The following is an 18711-nucleotide window of genomic DNA, read 5'->3' on the forward strand; positions in this document are numbered from 1 at the left end:
CATCCACAAAGCTCTCAGACCACTAGACTCTTCCACTTTGGTTGTGGTCCCTTGGTGGTTGCATGAATCCCCTTTTGCCTGCCTATAGCATCAATCCTTCACTTTTCCTGACCTCTTTGACCCATGGGGAGGGCCCACAGCTGGATGGTAGAGCACATGCTTTGCAGGCAGAAGGCCTCAGGTTCATTCCTTGGCATCTCCCATTAATGGATCAGGTCACCAATGCTGGGAAGGACCTCTGCCTGAAACTCTGCAGAAGTTTGTGAGCCTGTCAGAATAAGTATTATTAGGCTAAGCTAGATGAACCAACACTCTGACCTGGTCTACAGCAGTTTGCTATGTCCCTGTGTTGCAAAAGCTGAAAGTCATTTTTATCTCCTCCTGCAGCAGAAGTGATGCAAATATCAAGTGCTTTCTTAAGCAGATACCTGGATTTACTTCCCGGCAATGTCAGCACTCATAATTTCTGTAACATTTCTCTCTCGGCTGCTTTCGTGAGCTGTTAGGCGACTAGAAGGTTCAATATTATTATACAAAATAATCCAGGGTGTGGCGAATGTGGACAGGGAGTCATTATTCTCCCTCTCCCATAATACTAGAACACAGTGGGTTCATCCCATGAAGCTGATTGGTGGGAGGTTCAGGACAGACAAAAGGAAGGACTTCTTCACAGGGTGCATAGTTAAACTATGGGATTCGTTACCACAAGACATAGTGGTGTCCACCAATTTGGTTGGCTTTAAAAAAGGGTTAGAAAAATCCCTGGAGGAGAAGACTTATCAGTGACTACTAGTCCTGATGGCTCTATGCTAGCTCCAGTATCAGAGGCAGTATGCCTATGTACACCAGTTGCTGGGGAACATGGGTGGGAGGGTGCTGTTGCACTCATGTCCTGCTTGTAGGTTTGCTGTGGGCAGCTTGTGGCCACTGTGTGAACAGAGTGCTGGACTGGATGGACCCTTGGTATGATCTAGCAGGGCTCTTCTTAGGTTCTTATGGAAGCTCTCAGGATGGGGGGGGGGCATTCCAGTGGTGGTTGAGGCCTAGCATGTTTTTCGCATTAGACTCTTAATGCCAGTAACCAAGACTTAGAAGAGACATTTCAGCATTTCACTGGCTCCCAGTCCAGGTCCAGGCCCAATTCAAAGTGCTGGTATTAATATTCAAGGCCCTAAATAGCTTGGGGCCAGGCTATCTGAAGGAAGGCCTCATACATACCTGCTTGCACCCTAAGATCATCCTCAGAGGTCCTTCTCCGTGAGCCCCTGCCAAAAGAAGTGGGGCAGGTGGCTACTAGGAGGAGGGCCTTCTCTGTTGTGGCACCCTGGCTGTGGAATGAGCTCCCTGGTATCTACATTATAGTCTTTTCGATGCCAAGTGAAGACGTTTTTTTATTTTCTCAGTATTTTACCATTTTAGTCTTTTAACTTTGCTGTTTTAAATCAGTGTTTTAAAACCCCTGTGTTGCTGCTCGGTTTTATTCTTGTTTTTTTTGTTCCGGTACTTTTATATTGTACTTTTATATTGTGTTTTTAATATTGTGGTTTAAGTTTTATACTTTATGGTTTAATTTTTTGTGAACTGCCCAGAGAGCTTCAGCTATTATTAATTATTATTAGCACTCATAATTTCTGTAACATTTCTCTCTCGGCTGCTTTCGTGAGCTGTTAGGCGACTAGAAGGTTCAATATCTGCATGTTTGATGCATTAATGGCACAATGCAAAGAGATTTTGCTCTCTTGGATTTATGGGTAAAAGCCAGCCATGTGTTTGAACTGACATTGAAAAGTAACTCAATTGCATAGGATGCTGAATGTCATTAATACTCAGTACATCATTTGGAACAGAGGGTGCTCAGTACCTCATGGAAGAGTGCTGAAAACTTTGCAGGACTGAGGCCTAACTGGGTTGCTTTTGGCTTATGAACTTTCTGGTGTACTACAAATGCCTAATTACTAGCTGTGAGGAAAAGTTTTATTCCTCCCCCACCCACCCCCAAGCTAATAACGGAAAGCTGTAGATCAGAAGGAAATTCAAATGAACTGTGAGGCAGTACAGTGTCCAGAACACACAAGAACCCTCATTTGAAAACAAGCTAGCAACAGATTGTAATTATGGCCAGAGTGACTTTAACACATCTTTAATGATGGAAGGTAAGTGTGAAATGCGTACAAACAATCGTTAATCTTCAGACTGGTAATTAATGCAGGAAATCAATTCTAAACATAGGTGAACTCTAAGGGTTTTACATCCTTTGCTAGGAAAGCAAGAATCAATGCATTATTGCTCACTGAAATTGATTATATCTAATTAAAAGGCAATTATCTGTTCTGTCTTATTTACTCATTGGGGGGAAAAGAAGTATTTTGTGGCAATTTCTAACATGGAGGTTTGAAAATTGCCTGTGTAATTTCCAAAAACAACATCTCCATTAAATTGTGGCAGTTGATGATGTTGTTAGCAACAAATTGGGGAGGTGGTAATAACAATTTCCTCCAAATGAACTAGGGGAGACATTTACAATGCTGTAAGATTACTATTTTTGCATGGGATAACCTCCAGAAGACTGTCTGTTGTAGCAGTGATGTCAAAGAATCTTCTCTAATCTCTTTGGAGACTGTAATAAAACTCTAAGGAGAAAACAAGCAAAAAATGTATGCCTGTTCTGAACAAAGTCACACTCCTCTGTAAATATCTGGTGGATAGTTTAGAGGTCCTGGTGGACATTGCCTTTCTTCTGGATACCCAAGAGACAACTGTGGCCCAAAGTATCTTTTTTCAGTTTCAGCTGAGATGTTGTCCATGCCCCCTGGAGGATAGATACTGGGTCCTGACATCCATGCTTTTGCCTCCAGGTTAGACTATGGTAATATGTTCTACATGGAGCTGCTTTTGAAGATAGTCTAGAAACATCAGCTGGTGTAGAAGGAGATGACCTACTTCTGAATGGGAATGGACCAATATTCGCATATTTCACCAATTTCAAATTCTCTCCACTTGTTGCCAGTGTATTTCTGCGCCTAATTCAAAGTGCTGGTTGTTACTATTAAAGCCGTCTGCACTTCTGGCTCTGGGATGTTTTGTATGAGTAAAAACTAGAGCTAGATTGGGGCAATAATTCAAGCTGTTTAATATGCAAGCCAAATTCCACGGCATTTTAAGAAAGAGAATACAAATTAAAAGCAATTGGGTGCTTTTTCAATTGGGTGTTGGACTGGGACTTCTAGTCCCCATTCAGCCATCATACTCAATGGGTGACTTTGGACCAGTGTCTGACTCATAGCCTAAGCTACCTCAAACAGATTTTGTGAAGATAAACTGGAGCGGAGAAGGAGGATCACATATACCTCCTTGGGTCCCTTGCAAGAGGGAAAAAGGTGGAATGCAAATGTAATAAAGAATAATAAACATTGAAGTGTACAATACATTTATTAGAATTCATGTGCCAAGGAACTATCAGACTCCATAAAGAGTGGTTGGTTGGTTGGTATTATTTTGTTTGGAATATTTATTTCCTGCCTTTCAGTCAAATGATCCTCAGGATGTCTTGCAATACATTGCAACAATGCATGCAAACTAGGGGTGGATGGAAGATCAGTCCATTTCTATTCCATGTAAGTTTGGCATGAGTTCATTCATAATTCTGTCCCATCCTGTTTATGCATAAATCTGTAATTAATATATATATATATATAAAAAAAGGCACATGAAAATCCACATAATTCTCAGTTGTGGCACCGTGGTTGTGGAATCCCCTCCCCTTGAAGGCCTGACTGGCACAAACACTGGCTTTGTTTCAGCACCTAGTGAAAACGCTGCTTTTTATCATAGAATAGTAGAGTTGGAAGGGGGCTATAAGGTCATTGAGTCCAACACCCTGCTCAATGCCGGAATTAAAGCATCCCTGACAGATGGCTGTCCAGCTGCCTCTTGAATGCCTCTAGTGTGGGAGAGCCCACAACCTCCTTAGGTCATTGGTTCCATTGTTGTACCGCTCTAACAGTCAGTAAGTTTTGTCAAAGCCTTTGCAGGCTAAATTTGCCTAAAGCTGTTCATATTTTGGTTTTATTGCTTTTTTTTTTTTTTACTGATATTAGTTTCTTAACATTTTTAGTTGTGTAAATTATTTATTGTTTTATAGGGTTTGAATTGATTTTATCTGTATGCCACTCTGAGAGCTCAATGATATAGGGCAGGGTACAAATGCTTTAATAAATTTTGATTTCCCCCACACCACAAAATATCCATTTTTTGCACCCTTTTAGTATGCATTCTGGAATGTGCATTGCAAAACAATAACTGTATTGAAAAAGTCAGAGAACTGCCAAAACTGAAGGATAATTGCATTCTGAACTCTAGACAAGCTATCCAAGGTGCTGAACCTATTTGGGGACTAGGGTTTAGCACATTGGACTGCTCCATTTAGAGTTCTGGCTGGAGTTAAAGGAAGCCAGATTCCAGCTGGACATCAGGAAAAACTTCCTGACTGTTAGAGCAGTACGACAATGGAATCAGTTACCTAGGGAGGTTGTGGGCACTTCCACACTAGAGGCGTTCAAGAGGCAGCTGGACAACCATCTGTCAGGGATGCTTTAGGGTGGATTCCTGCACTGAGCAGGAGGTTGGACTCAATGGCCTTGTAGGCCCCTTCCAACTCTGCTATTCTATGATTCTATGATTCTGACTGAAAGCCAGAATGGATTCACAGCCCCACCAAAATCGGAGCCACCAGCCTCCACTGATGCAACTCTGTGATCCAGAAATGCACTTGCAAAAGTTAAGACTGACAAAAGTATTTAAGGAGTCAAGCCAGCCGCCATAACTGCATCTTGTTTATCAACCTTGCTCTCTCTGGAGATCTCAATTTATCACACAAGCATAGCTATTTTCATCCAACAGGTGCTGAATGGCATAATTTCATGGTCTGTCTAGTTCAAGTTCGTACAAAGGCATGTTAGTTCCAGAACTTGAATGTTCAATAATTTCCTTTGCTCTTATCCTCCCTAAACTTTCAAAGCAATAAAATAAAATCAGGAGATCACAAACCTTTGAACTCTTAATCAGTTGCCTCTTATTTTGAGTTGTGTATCATAACAGTCTATAAATAACTAATTGCATAAAATTGCCTTACTGGTTTCTTGATGGCAACTTTAATTAAAAGCACCAAAGACATTTAGAAGTTAGGGAATGGAAGCCATGCCAATTTCTCTTTTATAACCATAAAATTAACCAATTGGATTCACTTTTCCTATTAAAAGTTTTATGAGAAAGCTGCAGATTCTTTGCAAACAGTGTTGGCGTGTTTCTTTTTATCAGATCTCTGTAGGAATTTAAAACGTTTTCATGTGCAAATTCTTTGGAAGTTAAATCGGGGAGGGGTGGATTATGAAAAAGAAATGAAATAGATAAAAAGCAAACAGTCTGCCACTAAAGTTCCTTCCAAAATTGTAAAAAAAACACACACAAAAAACAAACCCACCACACATGCCAATAAGGAACATAAATTCTCCAGCTAGAGATTATGCAAATCAAGTTGCCACGGCTTGAATTCTTCTATTTACATATATCTCTTTGCAAGATGCTTTTGGGTGTGTGTGTGGGGAGGTGAAATTTGAGCTTCTTTTTGGATGATGAAGCAGTTTTGTCTCATGTCATAGATGCGACAACTTTGCTTAAAGGAGCATTGCTACATTATACGGTCGTTACATTATGAGGTTTCTTCTTGTGACATTCTAGACTCCTATGGACATTCAGGCTTGGTTGTCTCCAACCTTATTTCCCCTCTTCGTATTTTAAAGGAAAAGAAGGGGACACACATGTCTTCATAATACATGTGTCTTCATAATAACCAAAGGACACGTTTAGGCACACCTACACAGCTGGCAGGATATGCATTTTCAGATCTTTTCAAACACTTTGGAGAGTATCAGATGTTGGCCACAATTCTCCATTCTGTTCTTGGTTTTCTAAGATCTAAAAGGGAAACTAAAATGATCAAGGGGCTGGAGCAACTCCCTTATGAGGGAAGATTACAATAGCTGGGATTGTTTAACTTGAGGGGGGAGAAGGCGAGTGAGGGGGGAAATGATAGAAGTGTACAACATTATGCATGGTGTGGAGAATCTGGATAAGGAGACATTTTTCTCCCTCTCTCATAATACTAGAACTTGGTGTCATCTCATGAAGCTGATGGGTGGGAGATTCAGGGGAGAGAAAAGGAAGGTCTTCTTCACACGGCGCCTTAGGAAAAGAAATTTGTTGCCACAAGTCATAGTAACGGCCACCAATTTGGATGGGTTTTAAAAGGGGGTTAGACAAATTCCTGGAGGAGAAGGTTATCAATAGCTACTAGTCCTGATGGCTACATGCTACATCCAGGATGAGAGGCAGGATATTTCTGAACACCAGAACATGGGTGTGAGGGTTGCATTCCTGTTCTGCTTGGGGGTTTCTCGTGGGCAGCTGTTTGGCCACTTCCAAACAGAATGCTGGACTAGATTGAGCCTTGGTCTGATCCAACATGGCTCTTCCTTTGATCTTAAGATGTGAGTAGGAAAAGAGCGTAGATCACGGACAGTCTTTTTATTGTCATGTTTCCTAGTATTCCAATGCCAAACTGTACATGTCGTTAATTGTGTGTAAGCAATTAAAGTGCACATGCGCTATTGTGTTTTTTAAATGTACGTAACAACTGAGGAGGTGGGAACAGGACTGGGACTGTGGCATGTAGGGAGACGGGGCTAACCATTTTCCCCCTCCCACCATCATGATGAAAATCATCCCCCAAACCTGGGACTCACTCAATGTCATGCCTAGTTTGGCCCTTATACTAGGGGAGGAGCACTATTGATTAGGATGTCAATGAAATGCAGTCTAACAATTCTACTCGTACAAGAGAGCCAAAAAAAAAAAAAAATCTACAGGGGAAGGCGACATTAAATATAGCTTTAGGCTGCAATCCATAAAACAATTGTGCATCTGTTGGCTCAGTTCTAGTGACTCAAATAGCACAATGATAGCTCCAGGCCACTGTGCTACATTAAGTAGTTTATGGATTGCACCCACATCACTAAGCCTTAAAATACCACCAGACATAACACCAAAATACATTTTATTTCAAGCTTTGCTTCGTTCCTATTTTTATGTGAAGCAGTTCTACCAAATGTAAGGAGTAAGATAACCTCAGTTTTGCTAGCAATTTGCTAATTTGTGGACAAGTCATGTCTCCTTTCAGGGTACTCCATTCCATCCCCCCCCTCAAAAAAAAAATCCAACCCCCTCCCAACAGTCAGCAAACTTTCAAGGCCTAATAAGCAGGTCCAGGCCCAACTAAGTAGTTTAGGGGTTTCCCCTGTCTCTAGGTTTCCCCTCCCCCCAAATATTTTTGTATGTGTCCTTCAAAACTTGAGATTTTCCCCAAGCATGCTGAAATCTCCTGTTTGGGTGCAGATGATGTTGCTTTGAGAATGAGTTCCCTAATAGTGTATCGTAGGGGTGTTGAACTGCGTTCAGCCCAGAATCCAATTTCCATTTCAGAGAGACGTACAAAATAATCCAGGGTGTGGCGAATGTGGACAGGGAGTCATTATTCTCCCTCTCCCATAATACTAGAACACAGTGGGTTCATCCCATGAAGCTGATTGGTGGGAGGTTCAGGACAGACAAAAGGAAGGACTTCTTCACAAGGTGCATAGTTAAACTATGGGATTCGTTACCACAAGACATAGTGGTGTCCACCAATTTGGTTGGCTTTAAAAAAGGGTTAGAAAAATCCCTGGAGGAGAAGACTTATCAGTGACTACTAGTCCTGATGGCTCTATGCTAGCTCCAGTATCAGAGGCAGTATGCCTATGTACACCAGTTGCTGGGGAACATGGGTGGGAGGGTGCTGTTGAACTCATGTCCTGCTTGTAGGTTTGCTGTGGGCAGCTTGTGGCCACTGTGTGAACAGAGTGCTGGACTGGATGGACCCTTGGTATGATCTAGCAGGGCTCTTCTTAGGTTCTTATGGAAGCTCTCAGGATGGGGGGGGGCATTCCAGTGGTGGTTGAGGCCCAGCATGTTTTTCGCGTTAGACTCTTAATGCCAGTAACCAAGACTTAGAAGAGACATTTCAGCATTTCACTGGCTCCCAGTCCAGGTCCAGGCCCAATTCAAAGTGCTGGTATTAATATTCAAGGCCCTAAATAGCTTGGGGCCAGGCTATCTGAAGGAAGGTCTCATACATACCTGCTGGCACCCTAAAATCATCCTCAGAGGTCCTTCTCCGTGAGCCCCTGCCAAAGGAAGTGGGGCAAGTGGCTACTAGGAGGAGGGCCTTCTCTGTTGTGGCACCCTGGCTGTGGAATGAGCTCCCTGGTATCTACATTATAGTCTTTTCGATGCCAAGTGAAGACTTCTTTTTATTTTCTCAGTATTTTACCATTTTAGTCTTTTAACTTTGCTGTTTTAAATCAGTATTTTAAAACCCCTGTGTTGCTGCTCGGTTTTATTCTTGTTTTTTTTTGTTCCGGTACTTTTATATTGTACTTTTATATTGTGTTTTTAATATTGTGGTTTAAGTTTTATACTTTATGGTTTAATTTTTTGTGAACTGCCCAGAGAGCTTCAGCTATTGGGTGGTATAGAAATGCAATAAATAAATAAATAAATTTTAGAAGAGCGGGGGATGTGCCAAAGCTGAAAAACACCTAATGATTGATGGTATGGCAAAGGGTGTGTAACCATCTGGGGAACCCTTGAAGGCCAGATTTGGTCTCCAGTCCTGAGATTCTGCACCCCTATATAAGATTTTCTCCAGCAAAGGAGATCGTTACCTTTCATGGTGCTGGAGCTTGAGCACCTCAAGGATGCCATGAGCTAAACCGTGAAGGGACACCCAAGACGGGAAGGTCATGATAGAAAGGTCAGACTAAATACGATCCCTGGGGAAGGTAATGGCAACCCACCCCAGTATTCTTGCTGTGAAAACTACATGGATCAGTACAACCAGAGATATGTTGGTATACCATCGGAAGATGGGACTCCCAGGTCGGATGATGGTACAGACTTGACCTTGGGGGAGCTAGGGGTGGCAACGGCCGATAGAAAGCTCTGGCGTGGGCTGGTCCGTGAAGTCACGAAGAGTCGGAAGCGACTGAATGAATAAACAACAACAAATATAAGATTTTAATTTCTTCAAGGTCAACCTTCAGGCCTTCTTGCCTACTTGTGCATGGTTAAGATTCTGGTGCTGTCAAAGATCTGGAGGCCGATTTTGTGGTCTGGCATGGCATTAAATATTACTACCCCAATCCTATTTGCCTATTGGCTGCTGGGCTAGGTTTACGTTTTTTTGGTAACAAGTTTACAAATCCCTAAACAACTTGGGACCAGGATACCTGAGAAAGGGCCTTCTCCCTTACCAACCTGCCCGGTCGCTGAGGTCATTGGAGGGCATACTCCAGCTGGTTCCAAATGGACCTATAGCCTGATTGGAATCTACCAGGAGAAGAGCCTTTAGTGTGGTGGCCCCCTCTCTTTGGAACTCCCTGCCAACACTAGGCTGCTTCTGGCACCTCCTGAAAACAACTCTTTTTCGAGAATTCTTTCTTAACTGACTAGCCACTGTTTTTACTGGTCCTTTGTTTTATAACTGAACATTTCCCTTTTTCTTTTTCTAATCTTCTTTCTTTTTACTGTTTATACCTATGTGCACTGCTGTGGAATCTATTTTAGATATTTACAATAAATATTGTAAATTAATAAGAAATAAGAGCTCCAATGGGCAATGGTGGATTAGAGTGTGCAAAAGCACGTTGTCCGATGTGACCGGCTGTAGGAAAGCTGTTTTCTACTTGTCTAGCCAAATTCCCCTTTGGCCATTGTGCCATAAACAGGATGTCATCTGGTATTATTTCTTGCCTTTACATGTTTTAGGGTTTCTAAGCCCTCTTCAAACACATCTGATGCCTGATTCAATAAACTTCCTAACTGTTCATTGTCTCTTTTAATGGAGTTTGGAGGAAACATTTGCAAGGTCTTTATAGATTTCCAATCCACGGGTAGTTTATTGACCCAATCACATCCCCATAATGTCGGCTTCTGTTTTGCAATGGGATGTCAATCTAGCAAGTTTGGCTTATTCTTACACTCCACATTAGCTTGTATCACCCCCATGGGCCCTATCTTTCCCCCCGTATACATTTTTTCTTTTCTTTTCTTTTTTGCAATAGTGATGTCTCCTTCTGTTTGATATTCGAAAACTGTTCTTCATGTCCTGCACGTGAGATGACAGACACAGCAGTCCCTCTGTCCAGTTCCATCTTGAACACTGGGTGGCAGCCAAATTGCTTGTGTCCTTTTTGCTCATCTTTGATATTTCCAACCTCTCATCATCTGAGTTATTACTGTCTGTCAAGGGAGTGGACATTGGCATTTATCTTTCTATGCCAAGGTTTGGGCCTTTTTTAATTCCTTGTAACATCATGTAACCTTTGAACACATCCCCTTTTATTGCACTTTATGAAATATCCATCTTTCAACCAGCGCTCAGAAAGGCAGGAATCCTTTTTCACACCTATAGCAAAGACTTGTGTCCTGAGAAGGCTGTTCTACAAACATTTTGCACATCCCTGCTTCTTCTTTAGTCCTCCTTTGGACTCTCACTGCATCCTATCTTTAAGAAGTTTCTTTTTATTATTATTATTCTCCTGGGCTTTTTAGTCCTTTAGTTTTGTTTGTTTTTTTAAAAAAATGCTGTTAATGTCTCTTAAGATCTTTACACTGTTGCTGGATTTTACTTCGTTTTTTACTCTAGTTTCATTCTGTCTTAAATTGTTTAATGTTTTATACAATAACTTATTATAATATAATTTTATGTCTGTGGTTTTATGTCTTGTTTTGTGAACCACCTACAGAGCTTCGGCTATTGGGCAGAAATGTCTACATACACAGTTGTCTCTTAGCGCATGATTAAACGTATCCATGTAATGCAATCCTGCCCATATTTATTCAGAAGTAAATCCCACCAGATTCAATGAGACTTCCTTCTAGGAATGTGAGCACACGTATCCAAAACCCATATGAGGGCAATGTCTTTCTTGGGCCAACTCAAAGGTCATACAAAATGTGAAAGCTATTGAGATCCCTAGCTCTCTTCATCAGGCAAGATGTTGCAAAAAGCAGATTGGTGGGGGAGGGAAAGAAAAAGGTAACACCAGATGACCACACTTAAAGGTTTCATATAGATGTTGAACAGCCTGGGGGACAAATGACCCCAGTGGAACCCCATATTGGGGAGTCCACAGACAACCCACCCCCAAATTATAGACTGGTCTTCCCAATGAGGCACACCTGGTGCCAACATTGTTATGTTTGGCACCAGATCAAGACTTTTCTCTTTTCCCAGGCATTTAGCAGCATGTCATGCATTTTTTAATCTATCCCAGATTTGTTTTTATGGTTTGGCTGATTGCTGAAAGTTGTTTTTTGATGTAGGTTGTTCCTGTGTGTACTATCTGTTGTGTGTTTTTCAATTTTGCATGATGTTTTAACCTTTGAAACCACCCAGATAGCTTCTGCCATGGGGTGGTAGAGAAATGTAATAAATAATAAGAATAACTTGACATTGACCAGTGGACCCTGGTGGTTTCCATTTCAGTGAGGCTGTGAATCCATTCTGGGTTTCAGTCAGAACCAGCCAAAACTCTAAAACAGGGCAGCCCGTTTACTAACAGGGACTGGCCGGCGAGATCACATTATGCCAGTACTTTTACAACTTCATTGGCTGCCAGTCCAGGTCCGGGCCCGATTCAAAGTGCTGGTATTGACATTTAAAGCCCTAAACGGTTTGGGGCCAGGTTATTTGAAGGAACGCCTCTTCCCATATGTACCTACCCGGACCTTAAGATCATCTACAGGGGCCCTTCTCCGTGAGCCCCTGCCAAAGGAAGTGAGGCAGGTGGCTACTAGGAGGAGGGCTTTCTCCGCTGTGGCACCCCGGTTGTGGAATGTGCTCCCCAGAGAGGTCCGCCTGGCGCCTACACTGTACTCCTTTCGTCGCCAGCTGAAGACCTTTTTATTCTCTCAGTATTTTAACACTTAATATTAACTTAAATTTAAATTTTACTGTTTTAACTCTGTATTTTAATTTTATATCTGCTTTGCTGCGTGGTTCTTATCCTGGTTGTACTTTTTATACTGTATTTTGTATTTGTGCTTTTAACCTGTTGGTTGTTTTATTATGGTTTTAATTTTTGTGAACCGCCCAGAGACCTTCGGCTATTGGGTGGTATAAAAATGTAATAAATAAATAAATAAATAAATAAATAATAAATAAATAAATAAAGGAGGTGGCTCCGATTCTGGTGGGGCTGTGAATCGATTATGAGTTTGAACCAGAACAAGCCAGAACTCTAAAGGAGCTATCCAAAGAGCTGAACAGGTGTCTCCCATTTCAGTGGGGCTGCGAATGTATTCTGAGCTTCAGCCAGAAGCTATTCAAGGTGCTGGATTCTATTGCCAAAATAGGTCCAGCACTTTGAATAGCTCCTTTAGACTTCTGCCGGGTCCTGCCTGAAAATCAGAATGGCTTCATAGCCCCATCAAAATCAGAGCCACCACCCTTCACTGGCATTGACGTCACAGAGTCTGCAAGGTTGGAGTTTTAAGATGAAATGGAGGAGAAGGTTATAGACATTCAAATAAGGCTTTAGCGAGTGAGGTAGTGGATTCAGGTTGCACCAGGTATTATCCCTAGGACCGCTGGGATGAAGAAACAAACACACAATGATTGATCCCCATTTTTTGAAACTATAAAATCCAGCTGTTACTCAGAACAATCTCCATCCGTAACCAAAACACACAGGCACCTTGGTAGGTGGAAAACAGCAGTAGAGAGAAACTAGATGGTTTGTATATTAACACGGCTGGAGATGTTTTTAGATGGTGCACTAAGTTAAGAAACAGTCAATAGAAGCTGAATTAGGTACCTTTACTTGGGAGTTGGAGGTGATGAATAAAGTCAAAGAATAAAGTTCCAGCTTCGGGTGGTATACTGTAAAATGCTTTCCTCTCAGTGAAGGATCCGGCTGGTGAGTGGCTAAATTTGATGTTCTCCAAGTAAGTCACATTCTGAAAGAAAATTCTGCAGCAGATGAGGATAATCCTGCTCATGAAGCCTGAATCTTTCTTTTGTAATTAGATGCATGGTAATATAAAAGAACCAAATATCATTATTCTAATAATTTGAAATTTGAATTATTATTTGAACAAATTGAAATATAGTATGATAAACACACACACACACACACACACACTGTATATCCAACTATTTTAACTATTAAATGTTAACTATTTTTAACATGCAGCCTTGGATTTCTGTGTTGTTGTTTTGCTTCTTTTTAAATTTTGTTTTAACTGTTTTATTCTGTTTTTATTTTCATTTTACCTTGTACACCGCTCCGAAATTTTTCAATGGGGAGTGGTATATAAATATTCTAAATAAATAAATAAATAAATAAATTAAATAAACTAGCTAGCTAGTTATTCTATTGTTATTCTATTTTTATTTGATGACTTCATTGCTGTTGCATTGTGGCTGCTGCTTTATTTCAATGTTTGTACAAGTCTTAAGTTAGTTTTTTTAAGCTTGTTTGTCAGGGCACCACAAGCTTTAGGAGAGGCAGGATAGAAATGTTACAGTAAGTCAGTAGGTAGGTAGATAAAATGATGTTGCAGTGCAATCTTGTGTAGGTCTACTCTGAAGTGAGTCCCATTGACTTACTTTTAGGTAAATACAACAAAAAGTCTTGTGGCACCTTGAAGATGAGGGGGTTTGGACCGGATGGCCTTATAGGCCCCTTCCAACTCTACTATTCTATGATTCTATGAACAAATTTATTATGACATAAATCTTTCATTGCTATAGCCCACTTCATCAGATGCGTGCAGTGTCATCCCAAGTTACAAGTACACACAGACATACATGGTTCAGGTAGGAGATTATAAACAGTGAGCTCAGAAGGCATTAAAATGCAGAAAGTAAAACTGTGATAATTACCTTATTAATGGAGGCCACTCACAAAACAGTTGCTGTTGGGTTATAACACAGACATCCTTCCATTGGTGTACTGATTAATGCATGCAGCACTGCTTTGTCTCTGTTCAAGAGACAGGTAAACCACTTCTGTTTTTGAAGTGTGTATAGGACTGCAACCCAAGTTAGTTTAAATCTAAGTACTGGTTTGTAGACAAGACTGAGGTTTGTGTTTTCAGAAACCTCATTGCTTTGACCTTGTTCCCACCCAACCCACACACACACATACTGTTAGTTCAGACATTCTTTATGGTATTGAAGCTGCAGTCCTATACCCACTTACCTGGGAGTAAGCTCCATTGAAGTCAATGAGACTTATTTATGAGTAGACATGTATAGGAGTGCACCGTGAAACATGTCGATAAAAATCTAGAATTTTCACAGGGCCTGGTTGTATTATCACTTTCTTTAAAGACGGATTCATAAATTTGAACACACACAAAGGCCTAGTTCACACGTAATGACAACCTAGAGTGTGGGTTGTTGTTGAATTGTGGGTTGTCATTATGTGTGAACCCTGCACTATGGTTTACTGTGGGTTGAGAACTCATGGTTTGTTGTTAGGTTATAAACTCTGGGATGTTCATGGTTAACAACCCATAGTTAAACCATAGTGCAGAGTTCAAACGTAACAACAAAATGTGACTCAACCACCATACATGGTTTAATAACAACCCATGATTCAACAACAACCCATATACAACCCATACCCTGGGTTGTTGTTCTGAGTAGAACAGGTCAAAAAGACAAAGAAAATGGGAACAGTTTTGATGTAAGCACATCAAAACCCAAGGAACAAAGCCAAACCAGGATTTATAGTTCTAATCTCTGGTAGTCCTTCTGCTTAACTTTCTTTCCTCTTTCCCAATAGGCATCACTGTAGATAAGCACGGCTTCATTTACTTTGTGGATGGCACCATGATTCGGAAGATTGATGGCAGTGGTGCAATCACAACATTAATAGGCTCAAATGGTCTCACATCAACCCAGCCACTCAGCTGTGATGCCGGAATGGACATCACTCAGGTAGACACTAATCACTTTCATACGTTGTTACTGTTCAGTATGGAAACAAATGTTGTTTTGTCTGATGAAATTGGACCTTAAAGAACAGTATCTGAATAAGGAAAAAGATTTTAGTCTGGTTTCATAGGTTGTTCGGAGGCAGCTTCCTGTACAAAGAAACCTTCCTCAACCGGGTATGCTACAGGTATGATGGGTTGCAACTCACAATGCCCATGCTGGCTGGGGCTGATGGAAGCTGCAGTCCAATACACTTGTAGGGCAGCAGATTGGGGAAAGCTGTTATAAAGCTCACTTTGAGATCATTCATATCAATGTATTATGCTGAGCAAATTTGACCTTAGCTTCTTATGTGTCCATAACAGCCATCAGGAGTAGTACACGTATTTCACGTGTTGTTTGTCTACATCCAGTCGATGGTAACCAAGGTGGTGTGCATTCAAGAGAAAACCCCTACCTCACCACCCCATTCTAGTATCCTGTTCCCCCTGGAAATCTTCTCCTGAGAGCTGGGAGACCCTAAGGAAAACCGGGCCTTTCTTTAGGATCTCCCAAATCTCAGGGGAGATTTTTTTCACAGGGTACAGTGGCGTGCCATGAGGAGGAACATACAAACATAAAAAGAGCCCTGCTGGATCAGGCCAAGGGTCCATCTAGTTCAGCACTCTGATCACACAGTGGCCAACCAGCATCCCACGGGAAACCCAGAAGCTGACATGAGGCCAATAGTATCCTCCTACCCATGTTCCCCAGTAATTGGTGTACATAGACATATGGCCTCTGATACTAGAGGTAGCATATAGCCATCAGGAGTCATACCACTGATAGCTTTCTCCACCAGGAATGTGTCTTAACCCCCCTTTTAAATCCATCCAAACTGGTGGTCAACCAGTCTTGTGGTAGCGAATTCTGTAGTTTAACTACGAGGTGGAGAATTCTTTTGTGGGAGAGCCCTTGCAAAAGAGCAACATTTGATACAACCCAGTGTTTATATACCATTTTTATTGTGTGTGTGTGGGGGGTTCCCCTGGAATTAGTATTATATTAGTTCCTTGGGAGTCTTTTCCCTAAAATTCCTAAATATTCTAAAAATATATCTTAAAAGAAAAAAAATGTATAGGTATTAAAGGCAAAACTGAAGTACTTTGGCCACATAATGAGGAGACAGGACACCTTGGAGAAGATGCTGATGCTAGGGAAAGTGGAAGGCAAAAGGAAGAGGGGCCGACCAAGGGCAAGATGGATGGAGGATATTCTGGAGGTGACAGACTTGACCTTGGGGGAGCTAGGGGTGGCGACAGCCGACAGAAAGCTCTGGCCCATGAAGTCATGAAGAGTCGGAAGCAACTGAACAAATAAACAACAGCAATATTAATTATTATTATTATTTATTTATATAGCACCATCAATGTACATGGTGCTGTACAGAGTAAAACAGTAATGTTATGTTATTGGTGGGTGGGAGTGGGTGGGTGTTGTGATAAGCTTCAGGCATTTTACCAGACTTTTACAGAGCTTGCCCAGTCAGGGACGTTTCAGTTTCACATTCCAGAAAACTCTTACTTGCCAGGAGAGATTGGCTTGCCGGGAGAGATTCATCAACTTAAGAGTCTTCCAGAATTTAAGAAAGCCATAAAGACTGATCTCTTCCGGCAGGCCTACCCAGTTGAATTTTAAGATGCCTTTTTTTAATGGTGTGCTGCTTTTAATGATGCACTGGTTTTAAACGTTTGAATTAGTTGTACGCATTTTATGGTGTTTTTATTTGTGTTGTACCCCGCCTCGATCCAGAGGGAGAGGCGGGAAACAAATAAATGTATTATTATTATTATTATTATTATTATTATTATTATTATTGTCATTGCACTGCTACATTTCTACATTGGCAGGTAGAAATCTTCAAACACCTGTTTGAAGGTTTCCCCTCATGCAGGGGCAAGCAACCCTGGGCCTACACCTGTGAGCCAAAGCCAGCACGGCCAGACTTGATGAGAGGATGGCTTATTCCTGCTATAGTGTGATGCCATCTGTTTTCTCTAACTTCCGCCATGCACAGACACACACAGGGAATATTCAGCATAAAGACTGCAGCCTTATAAATTAGGTGTTGGGAAATAACGGTTCAATCAAACTCTGTGCCCCTTTGGATAATTTCCCCCCAGGCTCTTTTAAGAGCATTTTAAAAGCATCCCCCACCCGCAGCAAACCAGCCTGTGTTTAAAATGCAAATAAATTCAGGCACACGATACAGCTTCTTAATAAATGAAACTTTGTGGAAACATTATAGGAAGCATAATGGCCAGTCAGCTGTTGCTCCTGAATAAAGGAATGGCCGGAATGGGTTCTAATGTGTAGTGGCTGTGAAGTATTTAAACTAGCACCGTTGATGAGGCCCTGGTGGTGCATTAAAATGGGCTTTTTAATTTTAAGACAAAGAGTTTGCAGCCTGGAGCCGCCGCCAGGTTTGCCGCGGTGCCTCAAGACCAAACTGCACTTTACGGCAGCAGCCCATGTATTAAAAGACTAATCGCTAGCACCAACCATCTGCGAAGGAGCAGCGGGAGAGGTTCCCCAGTAGAAAAATACTATGTAGGAAGAGGTACTGAGTCCCCCCACTGCCCACCAATCCCCCCCACGACTCATTGAGTGCCACCACATTCTTCCTAACTGGATCCTGAGATGGGAGATGAACTCACCCAGGCAGGGAACGTTGGTGGTTCCAGTGTTTTGTGAACTACCCAGAAAGCTTCCGCTATTGGGCGGTATAGAAATGCAATAACTAAATGAATAAATATCAGTGGGGCTGTGGATCTGCTCTGGGATTCATTCAGAACCAGCCAGAACTCTAAAGGATCTCTCTAAGGAGCAAGAACGATTTGTGGGTTTCAGCACCTTGGATCACTTCTTCAGTGTTCTAGGGCATGTCTACACCTCCCAGCAATCCGGGACGGAGGGAGGGGGGATAATCTCGTGATATGCTGATCGTGAGATCCTCTCCCTGCGTTCACACGTGGTGTGCAACATCCAAGGAGGAAGGAGGACATCCCGCCCACCATTTATTTTTTTAAAAAAAAGAAAGACAGGACCTGGAGTGCACCTGTGCTGCAGCGCAAAAGTAAGATGTGTGGGGTTTTTTGTTTTTTTAAAAGGCCCACCCCCTCTCCCCACCCCTGATGGGCACGGAGCGCTTGAAGAGCTCCTTGCCCTGTGCCTGGTTCCCGGCTCCTCACATTTACTCATCAGGAGCCAGGACAAAACCGGGATGGCCTCCCACACCTCCCGCGGTCTCAGGACAATCCCGAGATGGCAGGAAAAACTGGGGGGGGGGGGGAGGGTATGGCGATATCCCGGGGAAATGGAGGGATCATCCCTCCCTGCTCCCGGGATCCCCTGTGCATCATGTGGATGCACAACGACAATCCTGGGATGACCCCCTGGATATCACCTAGTATAGACATGCCCCTATCTCATTCTGACTGCAACCCAGAGCGGATGCTTTGCCCCACTGACATTGGAGCCGCCAGCTTCTACTACATGTAGGAGGGGCAGGCAAAGGGCTTGTTGGAGCAGTTGCAGGGGTCAAAGTGGCAGGCAAGAGGACAGACTAGGCA

At 42.1% G+C, this 18711-nt stretch overlaps 1 protein-coding gene across 8 annotated transcripts in view; it reads left to right on the top strand.

Moving 5' to 3' along the window:
* The window catches only part of TENM1 (teneurin transmembrane protein 1), a 332266-nt gene that overhangs the window by 241254 nt on the left and 72301 nt on the right, over nucleotides 1–18711 (top strand). For all 8 annotated transcript variants that reach the window (XM_063141817.1, XM_063141823.1, XM_063141820.1 and 5 more), the window contains one exon: nucleotides 14949–15103. In XM_063141817.1, coding sequence (XP_062997887.1) covers nucleotides 14949–15103 — 155 coding nt within the window. The remainder of the gene's footprint in view (nucleotides 1–14948; nucleotides 15104–18711) is intronic.

Source organism: Elgaria multicarinata, chromosome 15 (genome assembly GCF_023053635.1).
Source record: "Elgaria multicarinata webbii isolate HBS135686 ecotype San Diego chromosome 15, rElgMul1.1.pri, whole genome shotgun sequence".
Taxonomy (NCBI): domain Eukaryota; kingdom Metazoa; phylum Chordata; class Lepidosauria; order Squamata; family Anguidae; genus Elgaria; species Elgaria multicarinata.